The 20,244-nt window shown below is 44.2% G+C and overlaps 2 protein-coding genes across 9 annotated transcripts in view; one reads left to right on the top strand and one right to left on the bottom strand.

Annotated features, from left to right (window-relative positions):
• The window catches only part of PLCB2 (phospholipase C beta 2), a 47,407-nt gene extending 44,672 nt beyond the window's left edge, over positions 1-2,735 (top strand). For 2 of the 3 annotated variants that reach the window (XM_052695356.1, XM_052695355.1), the window contains exon 32: positions 5-2,735. In XM_052695356.1, the coding sequence (XP_052551316.1) occupies positions 5-277 (273 nt within the window). In that variant the 3' untranslated portion in view covers positions 278-2,735. The remainder of the gene's footprint in view (positions 1-4) is intronic. The other variant, XR_008209423.1, reaches the window with a different exon arrangement.
• A 1,593-nt stretch (positions 2,736-4,328) lies between these two features.
• Positions 4,329-20,244, bottom strand: part of PAK6 (p21 (RAC1) activated kinase 6) — a 28,142-nt gene continuing 12,226 nt past the window's right edge. For all 6 annotated transcript variants that reach the window (XM_052695362.1, XM_052695363.1, XM_052695361.1 and 3 more), the window contains 8 exons: positions 18,933-19,141; positions 14,628-15,245; positions 11,829-12,320; positions 11,467-11,600; positions 9,533-9,659; positions 9,182-9,307; positions 8,410-8,544; positions 4,329-6,583 (listed from right to left, as the gene is read on the bottom strand). In XM_052695362.1, coding sequence (XP_052551322.1) covers positions 6,416-6,583; positions 8,410-8,544; positions 9,182-9,307; positions 9,533-9,659; positions 11,467-11,600; positions 11,829-12,320; positions 14,628-15,245; positions 18,933-19,136 — 2,004 coding nt within the window. In that variant the 5' untranslated portion in view covers positions 19,137-19,141 and the 3' untranslated portion in view covers positions 4,329-6,415. The remainder of the gene's footprint in view (positions 6,584-8,409; positions 8,545-9,181; positions 9,308-9,532; positions 9,660-11,466; positions 11,601-11,828; positions 12,321-14,627; positions 15,246-18,932; positions 19,142-20,244) is intronic.

Raw genomic sequence — 20,244 nt, 5'->3', positions numbered from 1 at the left:
GCAGCTCCAGCAGGAGGCATTGGCAGAATATGAGGAAAAATTGAAAACACTGACTGTGGAGGTGCAGGAGACAGTGAAGAACTATGTGAAAGAAATCTTTCCTGATGGGCCAAAGATTCAGGAGGAAGCAGTTCTGAGCATTCCCGTGGAAGAACAAGGCTCTACAAAGCAACTGGAAGAGAAGGTCCCAGGGGCAGAGGTGCCAAGACTGACAGCAACTACAGCTGAGCCTCCAGGAGCTGAAACAGACATCAATATTGAGGAAAGCATACTGTGAGCAATGCTTCCCTTGCTTTTCCACTGCAGGCATGTTTATGGACATATGTAATGAAGTTAAAGACCAGCTTGACAAACTACTCTCTCTTTCCGTGCTGGAAACTCCTAAGTCCTGAAATCCTTCAGGATTTCTACTACTTTGTAGTCCGAAACAGTCCGAGAAGCTCACCTTCAGCGAGCACTTCACTCTCCTTAGCACTATAAGGTGTGTTTCAGCAGTGGGGCTGAAGACAAGTTGGTTGTTGACACTGACAACAGCATCCACATTAATATTTTGGCTTGGGTTCAGTTGTCCGTTTTCAAAGCAAGATCCCTCATTACCCATAATGCACCTGTTCATATCATAGCAATCTCAGAACTAGATCCGTCTAAACCAAATATAATTCTCCAACAGTCCACTGACAGTGCTCCAACCAGCTGAGAGCCAGCCTGGAAAAAAGCCCCTAAACTGCATGCGGGTAAAAGTGCCAGAGGAGAAACTGTTGCTCCCTAAAGTACCATTCCACCTGGCAGCAGTACCTTCTAACAGGTAACTACCTACTACAGCCCCTTTGTAGGAGGGAAGGTCAGTTTGAATCTCCTATCTTTTTGTTTCTTAGCATGCCACTTCCTTGCACACCCAGTATGGGCTTTATAGTTCTTTTTTTCTTCCCCCATAATAAGATGAGGATAGTTTTCAGTGCACTGCTTTAAAATATGACACAGCATTTCTTTCTGTGGAAATGTTCACTGCCAGCAATTTTCTTCTTTCTTTTCAATCTCCTCTTACCCCAGGGGCTGATTCTCACTCCCAATTTTGACTTTATCACTTTGGTACGCTTTCAGGCAAGTTCTTAGATCTGGATCTAGTATCTCCTAAGACCCTTCCAGTCCTCAGCAGGCTCATTGGACAATGACAAGGCACGCTATGAAGAGCCTAAGAGTCTTAGCATGGGTTCCTGCTATCACAAACATACTTGCAGATTCTCTACTACCATAATTAGGTATTTACAGAACATCACTGCAACTTTTGCCCATAAAGCTAACTTAGCTACATGCTATATAGTACAGCAATCTTTACCAAAATCTCTAAGCTGGTTGAAAATAATTATGTTGCTCAAATAAAGTGCCAGACAGCTATATTGCCAGTAAGAGTATCTCACACAGAAAGCTGAGCACAGAAAACACAATGCATCTATTTGGTAGCAGAAAGAACAGCAGATCTCTGAAGCTTCCTTTACTCTGCTGCCATCCCTGTTAATGAATGACAACAGTGGGCTCAACAGTGATAAGGACAATCTGGGAAACTCAACTCCTCAAATTTCCATGTTTTTTGGGTATTGGAGTGTAAAACAACACACTACTTCTGTTTGAAGGTGTAGTGCTCACACTTTTCTCCAAAGCCTCAGTCACTTTCCATTTCTCCATGAATTACAGCCACCTCCTACTAAAAACAGTTTCCCCCCTTTGGTGACATAACAAATAAGTCTTGTTCCACAGGAAAACTGCCCATCTGCATGACTTGAAAGACAAATGGTTCTCAGCCTCTTTTAGCCCTAGCAGATACTTGCTGCTGTCTGTCTTCACTCACATAAAACCTTCCAGCAGAACATGCATGGAGGGCCAGGTTCCCAAAATCTTGGCTTTGTCTTGCAACAGAAAAAAAAAGGGCACATTCATCTTAGCCTCCACACATACTTTTTCTCACCTGTGTTATGACTTTGTGCACTGAATGGCTTTGGCACAGTGAGTTCTCATTCATCCAGAAGGAACTGGAAACATATGGCCCAACTCTTCTCCTAGCACCATGTAAGACAGACCTTGCTTATGGATCCTAAAAAAGCAATAGCAATACTTCAGTACAGAACAGAAACATGCTGGCCTTCTTCCTATCAAATCGTGTGTGTCTTAACACTAGCAGCTACAGCCTAAGCTACAGCTTAAATGCACCTGTTTGGGCAGCCATGCCACCACAGCTGCAGAGGGTGGAGTATCTTTAAACCCAGCTGTGGCAGATAAATGTGAGAATACAGCCTGGAAAGCTGTTCTTTTTAGTGAAGCCTTTGCCCTTAAATTCAGACCAGGTGTTCCTGACTGCAGCAAGAGTTTCTCTCCCCTCCCTAGAATGTGCTGGCTGCAGTATCACCTATTAGTCTTCCCCACCCCTTGACTTGTTCTTCAGGTTTCTGTCTTTTCTGGAAAAGTGAGCTCAATTGTGGTGAATCTACAGCATGCAGTGGTTGTCGCATGAGAGCTGTTACACCTCGAAACTGCACTGGGGAATGCATCGTGAAGTGCTGCTATAAAAACCAGCTCAAGTAGGTATGAGATGAGATGTTTCAAACCTGGTCTGACGTGCAAGAAGAGACCATACCTCCCTGTGGTGTTAACTTAGTACTGGAATAGTGTATTGTACATTGCTGACGTATTTATTTTCTAAAATAATAAAACATTGCATTTCTTACCAAAAAAAAGAAAAACGATCACCTTCTTTACTTCCTATATCGAGGTTAGTGGATTTGGGTTCAAGTCCCACATGTTACCCAACATACACACAGACTGTAAAAGTATGCAGAGATCTCAAATTCAGCTTCTTCAGTTCCAAATATGCCATCACACCCAAGCAGAACATCATTCTCGACAGCCTTTGGACAACAAATTGGTTAGAGGAAGCGAGGGCTGAAATAACGCCGAAGTGCTCTTTGGGAAGCTGTAAGGATGTGGACGTTGAAAGCAAAAAAAGCACAGCTCAGCTAGACTGCGATGCAGACATGAGAAAGTTCAGCAGATTGGACTCGTGTTATTAATACCCCGAGGAAGAAAGCTCACCACGATGACTCGTACCCTCATGCTACATCAGTCTCAGTTGTGCAACTCTTCTGCTATTAAAGCACTAGCACAGCTTTATCAGGCGAACTATGCAGAAGTGCATGAAAAATAGGTGGTTCTTCCTTCAGAACTCAGGCATCTTGTAAGATTTCTCCATATAGCTGTGTAGCCCTCCCTGTGATTTCCCTTACCACAGGATACTTGTTGGCTCACTTTTGCACATAGTCCAGATTGACTGCTTCCCATTATTCCCACTTTACAGACAAGGGCCTGAGGCACAGCACAACAATTTCTCTGGGCTACATGGAGAAGAAGCATGGGATTCCTCTCAGCACACTGAGCAACTTTAAAAGTTGGGAGCCTCAGCTCATCCAGAGCCCTTGTGTAATCAGTAGTTAAAAGACAGGGGCCCCTAGAGGAAGATTCCTCCCATTCTGAAATGAATGAGATACTAAGCAGCTGCAGCTGTGAGCACAGAGCCCTGTTTGACGAGGACAGGCAGCATTATATATACATAAGTGCAACTGGGAGCTGACAGCAGACGCAGGCTCCCAGTTTGATTTAGCAAATTGTTCATCTCCATTTCACCTGCCAGCTTCAAAGGCCTATGCACGCCAATTGCCAGGGCCAAGACAGCAGGGAAAGGCACCATGTCTGCAAGGCTGGCAGAAAGGAAAAGATAAAGCAACATTTGGGGGAAAGATGACACAAAACAACAGACAACCCTGAGATACAAATGTAACCTTGTTAGAAGCCGATAGGAGAAGATCTTCTGGAAGAAAAAAAAACACAAAACCAACATCTTGAAGCATAAATTACCCACTGAGTAGGCTATGAGCTGTTTTGAGCAGAGGCTGCATTTTGTAATATACTTAGATATCGATTAACACATGAGAAAGCTGGCTACCGAACATCACTGCAATGCAAATCTAAAACTTGCTTTGCTTATCAGAGTTCTCCTGGCTGGCTGTGCTGCTCTTGGGAGGAAACTGGGAAGGCCCTGGAGACAGCTTCGATCTTCAAAGAAATCACAGGTCTGTCTTAGGATTTGTATTCCATTGTGTGGACTCATCTTAGTAACTGTACAGAGAGAAGCACGTGAATCAGTACTGAGAGGAAGATGGATACTTCTGCATTCTTCACAAATACGATGATAGGAGCAAGCTTTGAGCTAGTTCATTAAGTTGTAGCAGAACCAAGGGTAGATGGAGTAGTTAGGGACATGGTTTAGTGGACAATACTGGTGGTGGGAGGATGGTTGGACAAGATGATCTAGAGGTCTTTTCCAACCTTAATTATTCTATGATTCTATGAGGTTTAACAATTTTCTAAGACACTTGAATCCAAGCTCCCAAGGGTCTTTCCTTCACTGTGTTCAGCTGAAGGAAAAATGGCATTAAAGCCTAACCCTGTCATTTTTCACTCCAATAAATGCATGTTTCAGAACCCAGGCCATCTGCTACAGTCTTTACCTGTTTTAAAAGCCACACAGTCACAGAATAGATAAGTAAGTTACACCAGACTTTGAGGTGCATGTTCTTCTTCCCTTACAACTCTGGACTATAGGCACATTTTAAAGCATCTCATCAATGCAACAGGCATATGAATAAATCAAGGTCTACTTTAATTTAAAACACAAGTGCAAAGGATTCACAACTACAGGTGAGCAGGATCACTTGTTTCAAATTATAAATCTTCTTAAAGCCCTGCTCTTTTGCATTTAAAAACAAAAAAAAAAGCAGAATATCTGGAATACAGAAACATTTTACATCAAAAGCTTTCCAGTGCAGCTCAGGAAGAGCTAAGTAAATTCATTTCAATTAGCTTTATCAACCCCAAACTCAGACATCCAGTCAGTGCAGACCACTACGATCACTCTACTGGCCACAGGTAGAGTGGTATTGAGAGGCAGCAATCTCATCCCTCACAAGGTATCCAAGTACTCGAGCTGAATCACCTTCTGGAGGTGCTCCTCTCACCACGGTCTACAGAGGCAACCAATGTGCTTTGCAGTCTGGATGCCCACCATTTAGGTGACTGACAACAGTGCAGATGAATTCCATCCCAAATTACTTCAAGTAATCAACTGTGGCTTCAATTCTGAAGCAGGATCTATCATTGGAGTAAACAGCAGAGGATAGAGATTATCAACATCTTCTGAAGAAAATGCAATGAAGAGTATCTGAGACAGCACGACAGTCCCAAGAATAACTTAATTTTCAATAAATTTGTATCTGAGTTTGAAAACGGGATCCCACTTTCATACATAAGACACGTTCTTGAGACCTCACAACAATATGCACCACCACTGTACAACGTGACATCCTGACCTAGAGCCAAATTACCTCGACTATCTCACTGATCAGAAACTGCATCATACAAAATACCTAAATCTATTTTAAAATAACTGTGAGAGCTGCTTAGACAACCAGAACCCTTCTGAACATATCACCAAGGGGCTGAAAGGGGAAGGACATACCAATTACAAAACATACATCGAAAGTTTCCCTTCTCCCCATGTTCTGCAGTAGCAAGCAAGGGAGAGGGAGGCTGAACAAATAGCCTTGCTGTGCACATAAAAATCTCTCCTGGGATATAGGCAGGACAGCTGAAACTTTCTCATTCTGCCTCCCAGAGCATTCCCAAAGCGTTACCCCTCCAACGGTCTCCCCTCCAAAAGTTTAAGGTAATGAAATGGATTCAAGACTGACCACTAAACCATCCATATTTCTCAGCCAAAGAGAAGTATGTTGGTGCAAGAGAGCCATTGGAAAACAAATATGTACATATCACATCTGCTCCCTGGGAAAATATGTACAGCATTCTAGGTACACATTTAACTGAAAATTAAAATCGTCTGTGGAGAAAAAAAAATTGTGAAGTCATTGTGCATTGTTGGAGACTTGAAAGGCATCTGTGCCCCACAATGTACATTTAAGTGAGCTCAGTACTCCAGCGTATGTCTGACAAAGCGAAGGTCACATTTCTAGTTGGGAAATTTTGTTTCAGTTCAGTAGTCAGCAGCCGAGGTTTGCAGGAACTTGCAAGCATTCAGATACACAACCTCAGATCCACATACAAATGCCATTCTTTGGAAGAAGTGATCCAGAAGTCATCCAGCACCTGCTTTGCTCTTGAGAAAAACACGGTCTTACCGAGTATGCATTGATTGTCTTTAGCAAAAGAGAAGTCACAAAGGCAGAGAACACAAGGACCCATCCTGTGAGAAGACCACTGACTAGTCCTGAGCACCATTCACAGGACAAGACTGCCTGGTCTCCTGATTGTCTGTTACGTGTTACCTTTTCCCAGCATTTTCCCTTCCGTGAAGTCAGCAGGTAGAGGTACGCTTTCTGTATTGCTGGATAAGGGGGACCAGGCACTCTGGGAGCCCTGTCTGGAGCAGAAAGGGATGATCCAGAAGTTCCTGTGCCGTTGCTCTTTCTAGTGGCTCCCGCGTCAACATCCTTTCCAAGAAGTCTCTCAGAACTGGAGAAGTCTGTGAAAAAGCAACCAACCAATTCAAGCCCATGAAGCAGAGGCAACATTTGACAACAGGCTACCAAGGTAGCATTGCTTAATTCAACTTTCTAACTTTAGTTTCTAAGATGAATGCATGCCATGTCCTTAAACTGAAGCTAATTTTGTTTTCCATTTTGTTATTTGCTCCTTTCTGAATTTCAGCTCTTCCTGCTCCCTGAGGCACATCAACTTGGGTGTGAAGAGTTGGCCAATTCCTTCTTTTACTGGCCATAGAAGTGTGGGAAAAGTATTTAAACCAGACTCCCAAGTAGGTTTTGAAAACCTGGAAACTTGATGCTTGAGAAGATTAAGAAACTGCAGAGCAGCGTACCATGTGAACATGGTGGGGATGGGTGGAGAGTTGGACTAGATGACCTGAGAGATCCTTTACAGCCTTAATGATTCTATTTCTATGATAAATTAAATTTCCTCTGTCCTTTAAAATATGCACATTGAAGCCAGTTGAGTAGCCAGGCTCAAGAGCTGCTAAAAGACTCTGCTCATCTCTTGCTGATAGTAATCCTCTGTGTCATTAAAACTGAATAAAAAATGAACTTGGTATATATTTATTTATTTTAATGCCACTAATTACATCCATTTTAGACCGGGGGCATTTTCTTAGCTCTGGTTAGCTCAGCAGTAGATCACGAAATACTTTTCACAGTGAGCTACAGCTTGTTTCACGAGTGCTTTGAAGAACCACTGTGATGGCCAGAGGGAAAAGGCACAACACAGCTGAGCACCAGGACCCAGCCTTTATCATCCTGTCAGTAAACCTGCCTACACTTTAGAAAAGCAGCACAGACCATTCCAAGGGGTGTCTGTTTAGCTTGTTGCACCCCATACCACAGTAACTGACCTCAGTGAACCATTACGGGTAATCAGAATGGAGGGCTGAATTCACAGCATATGCTGGGCCCCATTTCGGAGAGCAGGAAGAGAGGACGATGGAGTTTGCTTCCCCAGACAGCAGTGAGCACAGCTTACCTTGTGAAGGGCTCTGGCTTTCACAGCCTGCAACGGGGTCATCCTACCAAGTGATGCAGACCACAAATGGTTTTATGCTGCCTATGCGGGTCCTGAATGCAACCCTGACATTTTAATTAGAGTTGCAAAGGCAAATAGGAAAGACAGCAGCTGTTGATGTTTGAGTGTATGCTGTTAGCTCAGAAGTCTGCTCTGTTAAATAATTCAGGTTTAGCAGCTGAAGATATTCTGATTAATTGGAAAGGCCGGAGAGCTCAGAATGCTGCAGAAGCTTTTTGATCTCAGAAGCTTGGACTGAAATGAAATGAGGACTGTTCTAAGTGAGGACTAAAAAGTAATCACTATATTTCTTATGTCACTGATAGTTTTTCATAAGAAACCATGAACATGAGCTGATCTTCAAAGCACCTGCAGTATCCTTCATGAGCTGCTATCTGTACTGTGCTTTCTTGCTTTGACCATAATGCAGCCTTTGCATTCCTGAAAGCTGCTGAGCTGGAAACTCTCAAGAGCAGTGAGCCTCCTGTTTGCTTTTAGAAGATGAGCAAGATACTAAATACTGGCTCCACCTGAAGCAGCTTTGATTTGCACCATCAGGTTTATGCCCAAGCAACCTTAGATTATTGGGACTGTTTCCCAAAACAGCCACTAGCTGTCAGCAGCAGCTTGCGTCCATGGAGGAACCAGAGCCAAAGAAGATCCCCAAGAAACATGTTCTAGCATGGCCGCTTTCACAGCCAGCTTTACAGGGAGCAGCTGGTATGTGTGTTTCCCCATGATAATGATCAGGTTTACAAGTTTTGCCAATATGCTCACCCTGTGGAAGTTTTTCAGTTTGGGAGGAGGGCTGTCACGGAGTCTCTTCATTGCCTGGACTGGAGAATCACTGAAATAGGGGGGTTCTCCATCCACCATCTCTATCACCATGATCCCCAGAGACCAGATGTCTACCTGTGGGGACAATGACATGTCTATACACACAGCTCAAAGCAACAGGTCCTGGCTTTGTTGCTTTCACAAAGGTTACAACACCCACTCCACCTATGACAAGCGTTACTGGGATAGTAAAACATCAATCTCCTTGATGCTCTTGGATCACTCACTGCAGTTTTAACAAAGACAGCTTTCCACTGATCCACACTGTGATTGCAACATCCAAAGGTCTGCAAGCAACCGCTTGTGCTACACCTGGACAGTTGCTGAACAATACAAATCCAGCTGCTGCCACCTGCCCGTCATTTCTGAGCTCCCATTTGTGCCTTCCCTGCTCTCCTCCCCACCCTTCATGGCACCGATTCATTTGCTGATCCACATATCATCACAGACTACTCCCTGCTAACATCTGTCCACACTGTAGTGTACACAGGCACATGCCAATCTTCAGGTATAAAGACAGAGTAAGTTTACGCCTTGTTCCAGGAAGCGGAATTGCTTCAGGTCATGTTGATACCTCACATTCAGATCTGCAGTCACCTGTTAGGTTTCTATTCCAAAGAGAACCTAGCTGCTTTTCCTAGAGACCCTAACGCTGTGACACTTCAGAATAGCATTTCCTACCTCTTCTGACATCAGGGAAATTGCCCCTTACCTCAGTAGTGTATGGTACCCTTGCAATAACTTCTGGAGCCATCCAGTAGGGAGTACCTACCAGGGACTTTCTTTTAGGTACATCTTTACTGATCTGAGCACAGAAACCAAAATCTGACAGCTTGACCTGCGCAAAGAGAAAAGCAACCAAGCTTTAACTACATGGAACTAAACGACCTTGAAGGTCCCTTCCAACCCAAACCATTCTACCATTCTACAGAGGAAAGCACAAAAGGTAAAGAAGAAAAAAAGCAGTAGGAAAATGACATATAGAGACTGAACAGAAAGGAAATAAAGAAGCAGACTAAGGCTGCAAAAGAATCCAGGAAACATTTTGGCCAAGGAGACCTACCCTTCCATCCAGTGTCAGAAGAATAGAGTCGCTCTTAATGTCTCGGTGAATGACCCCCTGAGAGTGAAGGTAGGAAAGAGCCTGCAGCACTGATTCACACACTGTTGCAATTTGCTCTTCGTTTAGCCTGAAATTAAGGACATAATTTTTTAATGGCATTGTACCCTTCTGTGGATACTACTAAGTCACAATCACTGTCAATGCTCAGTGCAGTTTCATGCAGCTAGATATCTGGATAGTCTTATGCTTAGCTAAAGGTAGTACAGATTACAAACAGGAGAAAAGACTAAATTTGAATTTCAGTAATTTCTGTTAGCACACTGTATACAAAGACCAAGAACCTCATCTTTAGCAACCTGGAATACCAACACAAGAACCCTCATGACCAAGTGTAAGAAAAAGAGTAGAAATGAAAATTATCTCTTGTATTAGGAGCCAAAGCCAGCATTTTCTGCACGTGTAGACTGACTTAAGAATTGTAAATCACCACTGAAATATTCTGAGTACTTTCGATTCTCAGTGCATGAGCTCTAAGAAAAGCTGATACATCTGAATTCTGTGGTTCTCGAAGATAAGGAGGTATACGTTCAGTATGTAATGTATGGAATTTGGTTTCAGTCAAGTGATTGCATGGTGTAAGAGAGATTATGAGGGGATTAGCTGACTCCTGGAGATGCAAATCAGTTATCACCTGCAGCAAGTATTTAATGAGGTAAATGAGGGTGTTTTCCTCCCTGTGAAGAACTGATAAAGGCTTGAAGCTTACTTTGGATAAACGTTATGGTTATAAAAGATCCTGTTTCCACTGTGTGGAAAAACAAGTATTCATTAAAGGGTTCAAAGGAAGGCTTTGTGAAATAACATCTAGGCTGACATCCTGCAATGGAATTCAGTCTCACTACATAAACCTTTCTTAAGCCTTTCCAGAATTATTACTATTTTTTTAATCTGTAGCTCTATTGGCTCTACTAACATCAGCTGCAAGCTACAGGAGCTTCACTGGCTCTGCAATGCAGTAACTCAGCATTCTTTGGGACTAAACATTCTGTTTCCTGTCTGGGAGCAGATACTGAAGAGAAACCCTGGTTCTCCATCCCTGAGATGTGCCTCTGAACAATTAGTTTTAGCAATACTACTGAACTGTAATCCAATTCTGGAGGTTGGTGGCCCTGCCTGTGGCGGGGGAGTTGGAACTTGATGATCCTTTGGGTCCTTTCCAACCCAAGCCATTCTATGATTCAAATAAGATTCTGAATTTTCAAAAAAAGGAAAGCTTTTTCTATAGAGGTTCTTGGTCAGTGTTTTCTTTGGAGCTCCCTGCGCTAGTTCACAGTTGTGAGAGGGGCTCCAGGGTTGGACAGACATCACCAGAACTCCTTGTGAGTGGGACTCTAGAGAGGTCATTCAAGAATAACTCCTTTGCCCTACAGAAATGTTTTGGAGATTAATGAATATGAAGTGGTGTGGATACCAAAACAAATTTAGGAGAGTGTCCAGGAGTTGCTATCTTTAGGCAGCGACATTTGGGAAGGAGTCCAGATCTCAAGGCTCTGCCGCACCTTTCTGGAGGAGTTAACCACCACTTCAACCTCACTAAGGTTGTACCACTGCAAATAATTTGCGTTTTTTTAATAGCTATTCAATGGGCTTCCTGGCCAGGATGCAATGGAGAGAATAAACAAGACTTTTTAAGAGTACTGTGCTTTACAGGGAAGGTCATCAAACAAATGAACAATGGAGATCCAAGGGGATCAGAAGTGCAGTGAGTTCCTTTCTCCACCCGAAGTACCATTGCACGCTCCCAAAGGATGACAGTGATAATCGCAAAGCATCACAAGAGCTCTGAGGGAAACTACTCCTCCCAGAAGTCTCTGATCTGCTGTCGCCTGTGAGGTGAAGACGAAAGCGTTGATGTTTTGGGTATTGCTTCTCACCTGATCTGAGACACAATGTCAGTGAGGGCCCCCCCCTGCAGGAACTCCATCAGTACCCAGAGCTCCTCTCCCACCAGGTAGCTTTTGTACATCTCGACTACGTTGACATGTTGGTAGTCCCTCATTATCACCACCTGGAAGGAACACCGAAGAGGGAACAGCTGATCACCAAGCACCACTAACCCTACCCACAAAGTCAATACACACAGTCACTCAAATGCAGTTGCCTCCCTCTCCCAGCCATTCTTTTCCTTGCTTCTAGCATAATTCTGTTAAAAAGATGCCTCTTGCTCTTCCCACCCCTCCTGCTAGCATGGCTTATGGTGGGCAGCATAAACCCCTCTCTTATTATAAAAACTCACCTCATTGAAAAGGAGCTCCCGGCGCTGCTGCTTCCTCAGATCCATCATTTTCACCGCCACCTGCCGCCCTGAGTGCTTCTCTCGAGCAATACAGACAATACCTGTGGACCCTTCACCGATCTTTATGTAATTCTCCAGCAACGTCCGCGGATCTCCTTGGTCCACCACCATCCTAAGGGCAGCTTTGAACTGCTCGTGAGTCACAACCACGGGGTCCTCGCTCACCGGCTGCGCTTTCCCAGAGGAGTCCTGGGGAAGGTGCAGGTTGCTGGAACTTGTCTGAGTCTGCCGGTTTCGGGGAGATCCAGCTGGTGATGGCCTGCCTTGGGGCACTGCTATCGCCTTCTCCGCTGTCAGCGACTTCTGGGGGGTACCAGCTTCCGAAATGAGCCTGGGGAAATCGGACGTGGGCTGATCTGATGGGAGGGACTGGGCTTTGGCCGCGGGGCTGCGCGGTGAGCCCCACTGCTGGGGCCTGAAGAAAGCAGTAGGCTTTGGGAAAAATGGAAGCAGAAGAAAGGAGAAGTGCTGATTAGGTTAATTTGGAGAGGTATGCATCAGCTAACATATTTTGTAGCAGACCCAAGTTAAGATCTCCGGGTTCTTGTCTCCAGCTGTGTGACTGGAAGAAGCCACACATCATCCATGTTCAAGAATTAAGTTGCAGAGCGGGTGTTACACTTTAAGGAGCTCCAAAATTGCCCAGAGAGGCTGTCGATGCCCCATTCCTGCAGGCATTCAAGGCCGGGCTGGATGTGGCTCTGGGCAGCCCTGGTCTGGTGGTTGGCGACCCTGCATATAGCAGGGGCGTTGAGACTAAACGATCATTGTGGTCCTTTTCAACCCAGGCCATTCTATGATCCTGTGATTCAAATGAGGCAGAGAGGCTCCTGAGATATCAGTAACAACAACAAAACACACACACAACAAAACCCACAGTAAAAACGGCCCTTGTTAAAAAGCATTCCAGCCTCGCCACCAAAACTCAGGGGCAACCTGAGTTGCAGAGCATTTGAAAATCATTTATCCCTCTGTGCCTCTGATCTTCCTATATATAAAAGGAAAGAAGATTCACACCAAAGCTGTAAATCACTTTGAAGTCTTGGCCTAATTCCCTTCGGGTAATTACACTCTGCCTACTGAAAACTCTCCCCGCACATTCTGCTGGTACCTGCAGAGCGCTGCTGTCGATCAGACACAGAGTTAAAGCTGTTTTGGGAACAGCATCATGAAGCAAAGCAGCTGCAGGCTGCCATCCCTACAGGGCCACCTGCACCTCACCCTATCCCCCGCTCACCACAGCCTTCAATGACTTTGGATCAGCAGTGCCCTTTCCTGGAGCACTCAAGGCCCTTTTGGAGACCTCCCACTCATGCTCCAAGCCTGCTGGTTTGTGAGATCTGCTAAGATCACAGCCTGCAGTGATGTGGCTTCGGGATATGCATTCCCATGCTAGCACCACACAGATCCCCCAAGCAGGAGAAATCTTGGAGCGCTCACGCTCACCCTGGAAATGCTGAGCAATTAAAACTTAACAGCATCCAGCAGGCTAGTTATAAAATATATCATCCTTCCTTTGGTGCATTTACAGCAATGGTGGATCTGACAAGGCAGCACTTCAGAAGGAGCAAAGCAACCATTTGTATTACAGCACAAATAAGAACTTCAAAGCAGCTGCCTTTCTTGCTCTCGCAGTTCAGACAAATTGCTAACAAAGTTAATAGCAAGGGCATGGGAACTGAACGTAAGCAACAGAGAACTTTTTTTTAAAAAAAAGAACATTCATTTTCTTCCATAAAACAATTGTCTAGACTTTAATTTCTATGCAGCTTGGTATTTAATCAAGGATTTGTGAGAATGGCAGTATCTGCATAACCAGAGTCCCAGACCATGGCCGTGTGATTCCATGCTGGCACTGCGGTGCTGCAGTGCACAAACACCAACTGTCAGAAGTTACTTCCTCTTCATTTCCCAGCTCCACCCCTGCAGTCCTGTGCAGACACGCTCATGGCAACAGAATATCTATTTCCCAACTCTTGTTTTGTCTCGAAACAGAGGGAAAAAAAGGGGTTTTATATAACCTAGAGCATGCAAAAGGGCACAACTCGCATGCAAGCTCGCACATGTTTGGCTAACCACACATCAGTATTGTTTCCTGCCCCGGGAATGTGACAGCCCTGTGCACACAGCTCCAGTCTCTGGACACTGTGCTATGTCAGTGTTCTCCCAGTTCTCCCAGGGCAAAGCAAGGAATGCTCCACCTTCCCTGGTGCCCGCACTCAGATTTCCTGTCTGACAGCACAGTCGGTCGAACAGGATGGATGCAAGCATTCCTGTTCTAGGCATGCTGGCAGACACAGCTACAACCAGCAAACTCCTGAAGCAGTCCTATTCTGCACAGGCAAACAATACATACCTAATGTAAAGGATGGCCATTTCCCAAATGGCAAAAGTTGCATTTGTCCAATTGCATTTAAGTTATGCTTTTATAACAGCAGGACAACGATTAGTAAGCCCACTATCTCCTTCTCAGCCTATCTACCTGCAAGAGCACAGATATGTTAACAAGGCTTTCCCGTGCAGATCTGGCTGCCATTTTGAGCTGTGCCTAGTGGTGTATGCTGCAGAGCTCAGGACTGTGTGTTTCCTCTAGCCAGGGCTATTTTGATTCCAGCATTAACCACAACAGTGATGGCTGGTTGTGCATTGTTTGCAATCAAATTTGCTCAGCTGTGAGAGGAACCTCTGGAAGTGTAAAGACAAAGTGTAAGCTCAATGAAAAATACTGAATAATGGTACCTTTATATGCAGGGAAGGGCCTGACTTGTTTGAACTGCTGGAGGAGGGGAACACGCTGCGTAACAGCCTCCTTTTCAAGCTGTTCTCCCTCGATTTGGAGCTGGGGCTGCCTTCTCCTGAGGGCCTAGAGTTTGCCTGTCGTACCAGACAAGGTTGAGGCCAGCACTCTTCCAAGCTCCTTTTGCCCATTTTGTCACTGTCCCCTGGCAGAGCTGGCATGTGCTGCAGACAAGAAGCACGCTGGAGACAGCTACTGTCAGCATCCTGGAACTCCGAAGGCCCAAGGGACTGTGCTTTCATGACCATACCATTAGGGTGAGACTGTCCATCCATCCTGGGTTTGTAATCTGGCCACATAGTCTGCCTTCGTGTCACCTTGGTCCCACCGTTGCAATTGAGGTAGTTTCCGTATTTGTCTGCCCACTCTCCCTCGGGGCTCTGAAGATACATATCTGGGGGTCTGTCTTCTCCCAGGAGCCCAAGGGACTGAGCTCTCCTCCTGCTGGTGGGGCTCCTTCCCCTCAGAGTGTTGGAACTGATGGCAGAAAGCTTCTGGATGTCGTTGAGTATCCCAGAGATGTAGCCTTCCACTTCCACAGTGCTGCCCCTCACGACTGTCTGCAAAACACACATGGAAAAGGTGAAAATGTTAGAGCTGTAAAATTTGAGGTTCAGATTGTTTGACAAGGGTTATGTTTTGTCTGTGTAGCCAAAGCAGACTCAGACTTCTTTAACAGAAGTAGCACTGCTTTCAGAACAGTGGCTCCTGCTACTGCTCTTGCCACCTAATGGCTAAAACATCAGAGCCACACTGGGATGTTGTCAGCAGTTCTAGCTCCCTTCTGCTGGAATTGTGCTCCTGAAGAAGTTACAGCACACTGCAATCTCCATCTGCCAAAAACCACCTTGCTAGTCCAGTCTAAGGCCCATCTCTCCCTTGTTGCATTCTCAGCAGTGTTGTAATCAGCGTCCCTTAGTCTGGTTCTCCATTTTTGCTAATTCATTTTAATCTTGACCAGTGAAGACCACACTGTTCCCAAACTATATTCCTGCTCTGTTTTGCCAAGCTATTATAATTAAAAGTGACGAACGAAGGGTCCCAACAGCTCACAACTTGCCTTGTAAGCAAAGGATAAAGAATAAGGCATCCATCCAAACAAGCCACAGCACTGTAGAAGTAGGACATTTGAAGCTGTCAGTATATTATATAGCACTCTACCTTGTTTATTCTAAAACTGAAAAGCTTACAGAAGCTTTTTTAGGGCTGGAAACCAAAACGTTTCATTTCTTCACAGAAATTCACAACACAGAATGCCTCCTACACTTTCATGAACCTCTGCCTGAGGAAAATCCTTCCCTGGAGTAATGGCAATCTCCTGTTTGCTAACTGAACTCTGGGGATTTTCTAAAGATGCTGAATTAATTACACCAAGCCTAATATTTAGCTGGTGCAAAACAGCAACTCCAGTAATCTCAGCAGAATGCCACCACAGTGAACAAAATGAGCATCTGGTTCGTTCAGTGTCTGAGAACAAAAGGCAGAGGAGAAAGACTTTGTCAAACAAGGTGAAGAAAGGATAACCCAACTCATGATGTTGCATGCACAACATCACCTGTAGCAGGAAATTCTGCTCCTGTTACACCATCCTCACCTAGTTAAAACTTCTTTCAATTAGATTCAAGTCACTCCTGTTGCACTGCATTAAATCAGTTCTATCTCCCCAGTGGGCAGTGAAGATGGGAGTTAACTGTGTTCTAATGTCTTGCTTAAAGGCTGCATTGAATTAATGAGTATGCATCCAAACTTGAGCCAGATCTGCATGGAATGCTCCCACCAAGATCATGCCTTTCTAACCAAGATTTAGATGTGATATTTTTCAACAGAAAATTGACTTTTTCCAAGGTACTCACAGTGCATGTGAGGAGGAAAAACTATGAAAAGTTGAATTCAGGATCTTATGCCTGAGTACTCAGTACTTACACATAATCTCATTTTTGACTGGTATCATAGAGCAGGAATTTGTTGGAATGAATTTAATAGAAGCCATCACCTTTGGGATAAAATCTAAGGGAATCACAGAATGGTTTGCGTTGGAAGGGACCTTTAAGATCACCAGGTTCCAACCCCCTGCTATAGGCAGGGACACCTCCCTCTAGACAGGTTGCTCACAGCCCCATCCATCCTGGCCTTGAATGCTTCTGCAGAGAGGGCATCCACAATCTTGCTGGGCAACCTGTTCCAGAATCTCAGCGTTTGCATTTGGACTTAATGGGGAGAAAACAAACAAACAAACGAACAAACAAAAACAGTTGAAGATACTTCTCTAGTTTTTAAATACTGCTGGGTTCTCAAAGTTTTGCAACACCTTCCTGCTTTTGCTATCCACAGATGTGTGATAGGTGAAAGAACTGACCAGTATCACACTTGGGCAACATTTCTATTTTGACAGTGATGCCTCAATCTGTTCTTTGAGTATACTTTTCCTAATATTTACTAAGAATTTGCCCAGTTTGCTCTGGGAATGCCATAGGTAACAATGTCAGGAGCCTAAGGCAAGGAATAGGAGAGATCTATCATCTCCCTCTGACCCAAAGTCTTCTACTTCATGACTGAAGGAAACTCCATTGCTCAACATGAGTGTCTTGGTTTTGACAAATCCTTGCTGGCTGCCAGCTCTCACCTTGTTATCTATGGAAAATGACTGCAAATAAATAACTTGCTTATTTGTTCCAGTTTCTTTCTGGGAATTGAAATTATTCTGCCTGATCTGTAATTCCTTGAATTTTGCTAGACCCAGCTGACTTGAAAACATCCAACTTATTTAAGAAGTCTCATATGTTTCTCTCTTATTTTAGCCTGAGCTCTTACCCCTTTGTGCTCGTGTTGTGCTAGCGAGCTAATCACAGTTAACCTTTTCAATTAAGACTAAAGAAAAATCATTAAACATTAAAAAACTCTCCGTGTCCTCTGTTATTAACTTCCTTCCAAAATGAGCAATGAACAAATTCTTTCCTTCATCCTCCTCCTCAGTGTGCTTGTGATGTTTCCTGAGTGCCTTTTATGTTCTCTGAGAATAACATCTCTCTTTGTGCCTCGGCCTTCCAGTTTTTTCCCCCCATAAATTTCTTTTTTATTTGCCCTTTCTAACTTGACCTAGTTTCCACCCATCTGAGCAATCATCCCACAGTTTAAGCTCATTAGAGCTCTAACCAAGTTGGGCTCCTGTTGTATATTTTTTCTGGTTCTATCACCTACTATGTTTACCTCAACCTATGTTTACCTTCAGGTACCTATGTTTACCTTCAGGACACTGCAAAACAAAGGGCAATACCTCCTCCCTTCTTATTTTGCCTACTCTTCCCGAGCAGATTTTTCCCCTATAAATCAGCATTCTGTTCAGATGATACGCCATTTAAATTGCAGGCTTTGCATTAGTACCTGCATAATGCTAAAATATAGTCCCATGTAGTCCTCAGATGTTAGGCAACTGTGCACAAAAGGCTAAGGATGTTCAACAGGTAGACAGCTATTTCCTTTTAAGTTCCTCCTGAAATCCAAGTAGTACTATCTCCTTTTTTTAACTTACCTTTCAGTTTTTAGGCCATCATAGGACTGAGTTTTTGTTGGTTTGTTTTTTTTTAAACAGAGAACCAAAAGTTCCCACAGGCTAGCAAGACTTCAAATGCAGCCGTTCTGTCACCACCTATCATTGCCCTTTTCCAGAGGTCAGTATGAATCTACCTCTCTTCACATACCAGATCCCTGAAGACTTAGGAGCACAGTTTTCTGATGGCCATTATTAATGATCATCCAAGCAAGAAAACCATCTGAATTCACCCATCTGCAAGGATCAGTACCTTTTTCTCCTTACTAAAGAAAATTCACCTGTTTACTACGTCTCACTTTCCATTCAAATGGCTGTTTTACAAACCCTATTAGCCTAAACCCAAGTACAGCCCTACTCCCTGTTCTTCCTCATTCATTCAGACATTCATGAACTGCAAGCTAGTGCTACCCTGCTCTCTCCCACTCAGGCTTCCCTGTCAACTTAATCGCCAGCCAAATTTGCCCACCCACGAGAATGACAAGCTGGTTATTTGAACAGTGACACTACTGCAGCTAAGGACGTCCTTATTTCTGATGAAGTTACTATAAACTCAAAAATAGTGTTACCAAAGCACAGACTGCTTCCCATCCAGTGAATTCCTTATGGACCCCATCCTTACTCCTACTTGAATACATATGCCTCAACATGCCCACACTGCTGGCCCAGGGAACTGGAAAGAGAAGTCCCCTTCTCTTACCTTCATAGGCTGGAGCTGCATCCGGGTGATCCTTGAAGGGTCCACAACTGGCTTGGGGCGCCTCAGCGTGTCTAGAATATTCTGCCATTGAGGTGGCAGGCCCACAAATTTGCCCTCTTTTGGGTCAAACGAAGTGTGGACACGATGCTCAAAGTTCTGCGGAGCTGAGATCTCAGGGCGTTTCTTCTTCTTTTTGCGGAACATGATGTCTGAATGAGAGAAAGCAGTGCCATCAGTGCTCCTGCACGTCTGGATCACAGAATCATACAAGGGTTGAAAAGGACCACAATGATCATGTAGTTTCAACCCCCAGGGATGGGGCATCCACAGCCTCCCTGGGCAACCTGTTCCAGTGCGTCACCACCCTCTGTGTGAAAAACTTCCTCCTAATATCTAACCTAAACCTCCGCTATCTCAGTTTAAGACCATTCCCCCTTGTCCTATCACTATCCACTATCCAGGACGCTATCTGCCCAACGCTAACATCACATATCAATTATATTAGCTAATTATATTGCATTAAAATCATTCTCCAGTAACAAGCACTTGCACAACCATGGAGTTGACGTGATTACACTTGCTGATTTGTAGAAAATGGCCTAGAAAACTGCTATACTGCTGTAGCACTCTAAGAAATGGACCCATATATGCTGCTTCTGAACTTCTGGAAATAAAAGGACAGAGAAATAGTTGAAAAATAGCCAAAATCATTGAAAAGAAGGCAGCTCTTCTGATTAAGCGTTTCCCACAACTCTCAGTTAATAATCTGTACCCATAACATTTCCCCTAGCCATTCATTTATTCAATATAAACTATGGTAGGTGGTAAACTACTAGCATTTAATATGGAAACACATAATGTAACTTTAGTCCATGACATGTTTGTCATGACCCACCAGCCCCTACAAAGGGAAGTGTTTACATGTCATAGATGGGTTTTTGCACCATCTACATCCCCAGCCATGCAATCCATCCTTGGTGAAACACAGCCTTTGCACACTGACAATGCCCATTGCAATCCATAACTATTACAGTAAAAGTACAAAAGAGGGTGGGAGCTCCTCTCAGAATTCTGAGCTTGGCTCAGAATGTGTTCCAATGGAAACCCAAGTACTTCTTCATGGAGAGCCTGAGGGAAGAGAGGCCTGTGCTCCAGGTGTACTGCAACTACTCAAACTCATTGATCTGCCTCTAATGCCCCTAGGTGCTGTGTAGTAACTAAGTAGTGTATCTGGAATACTGTATCCACTGCTGAAGTTCTGAATTGCTGATCACACATCAGTCGTGGCAGCTACTTGAACCTCCAGAGTAGG

This window comes from Tympanuchus pallidicinctus, unplaced genomic scaffold (assembly GCF_026119805.1).
Source record: "Tympanuchus pallidicinctus isolate F22 unplaced genomic scaffold, pur_lepc_1.0 scaffold3, whole genome shotgun sequence".
NCBI lineage: Eukaryota > Metazoa > Chordata > Aves > Galliformes > Phasianidae > Tympanuchus > Tympanuchus pallidicinctus.
This window is presented reverse-complemented; position numbering and strand designations above follow the sequence as displayed.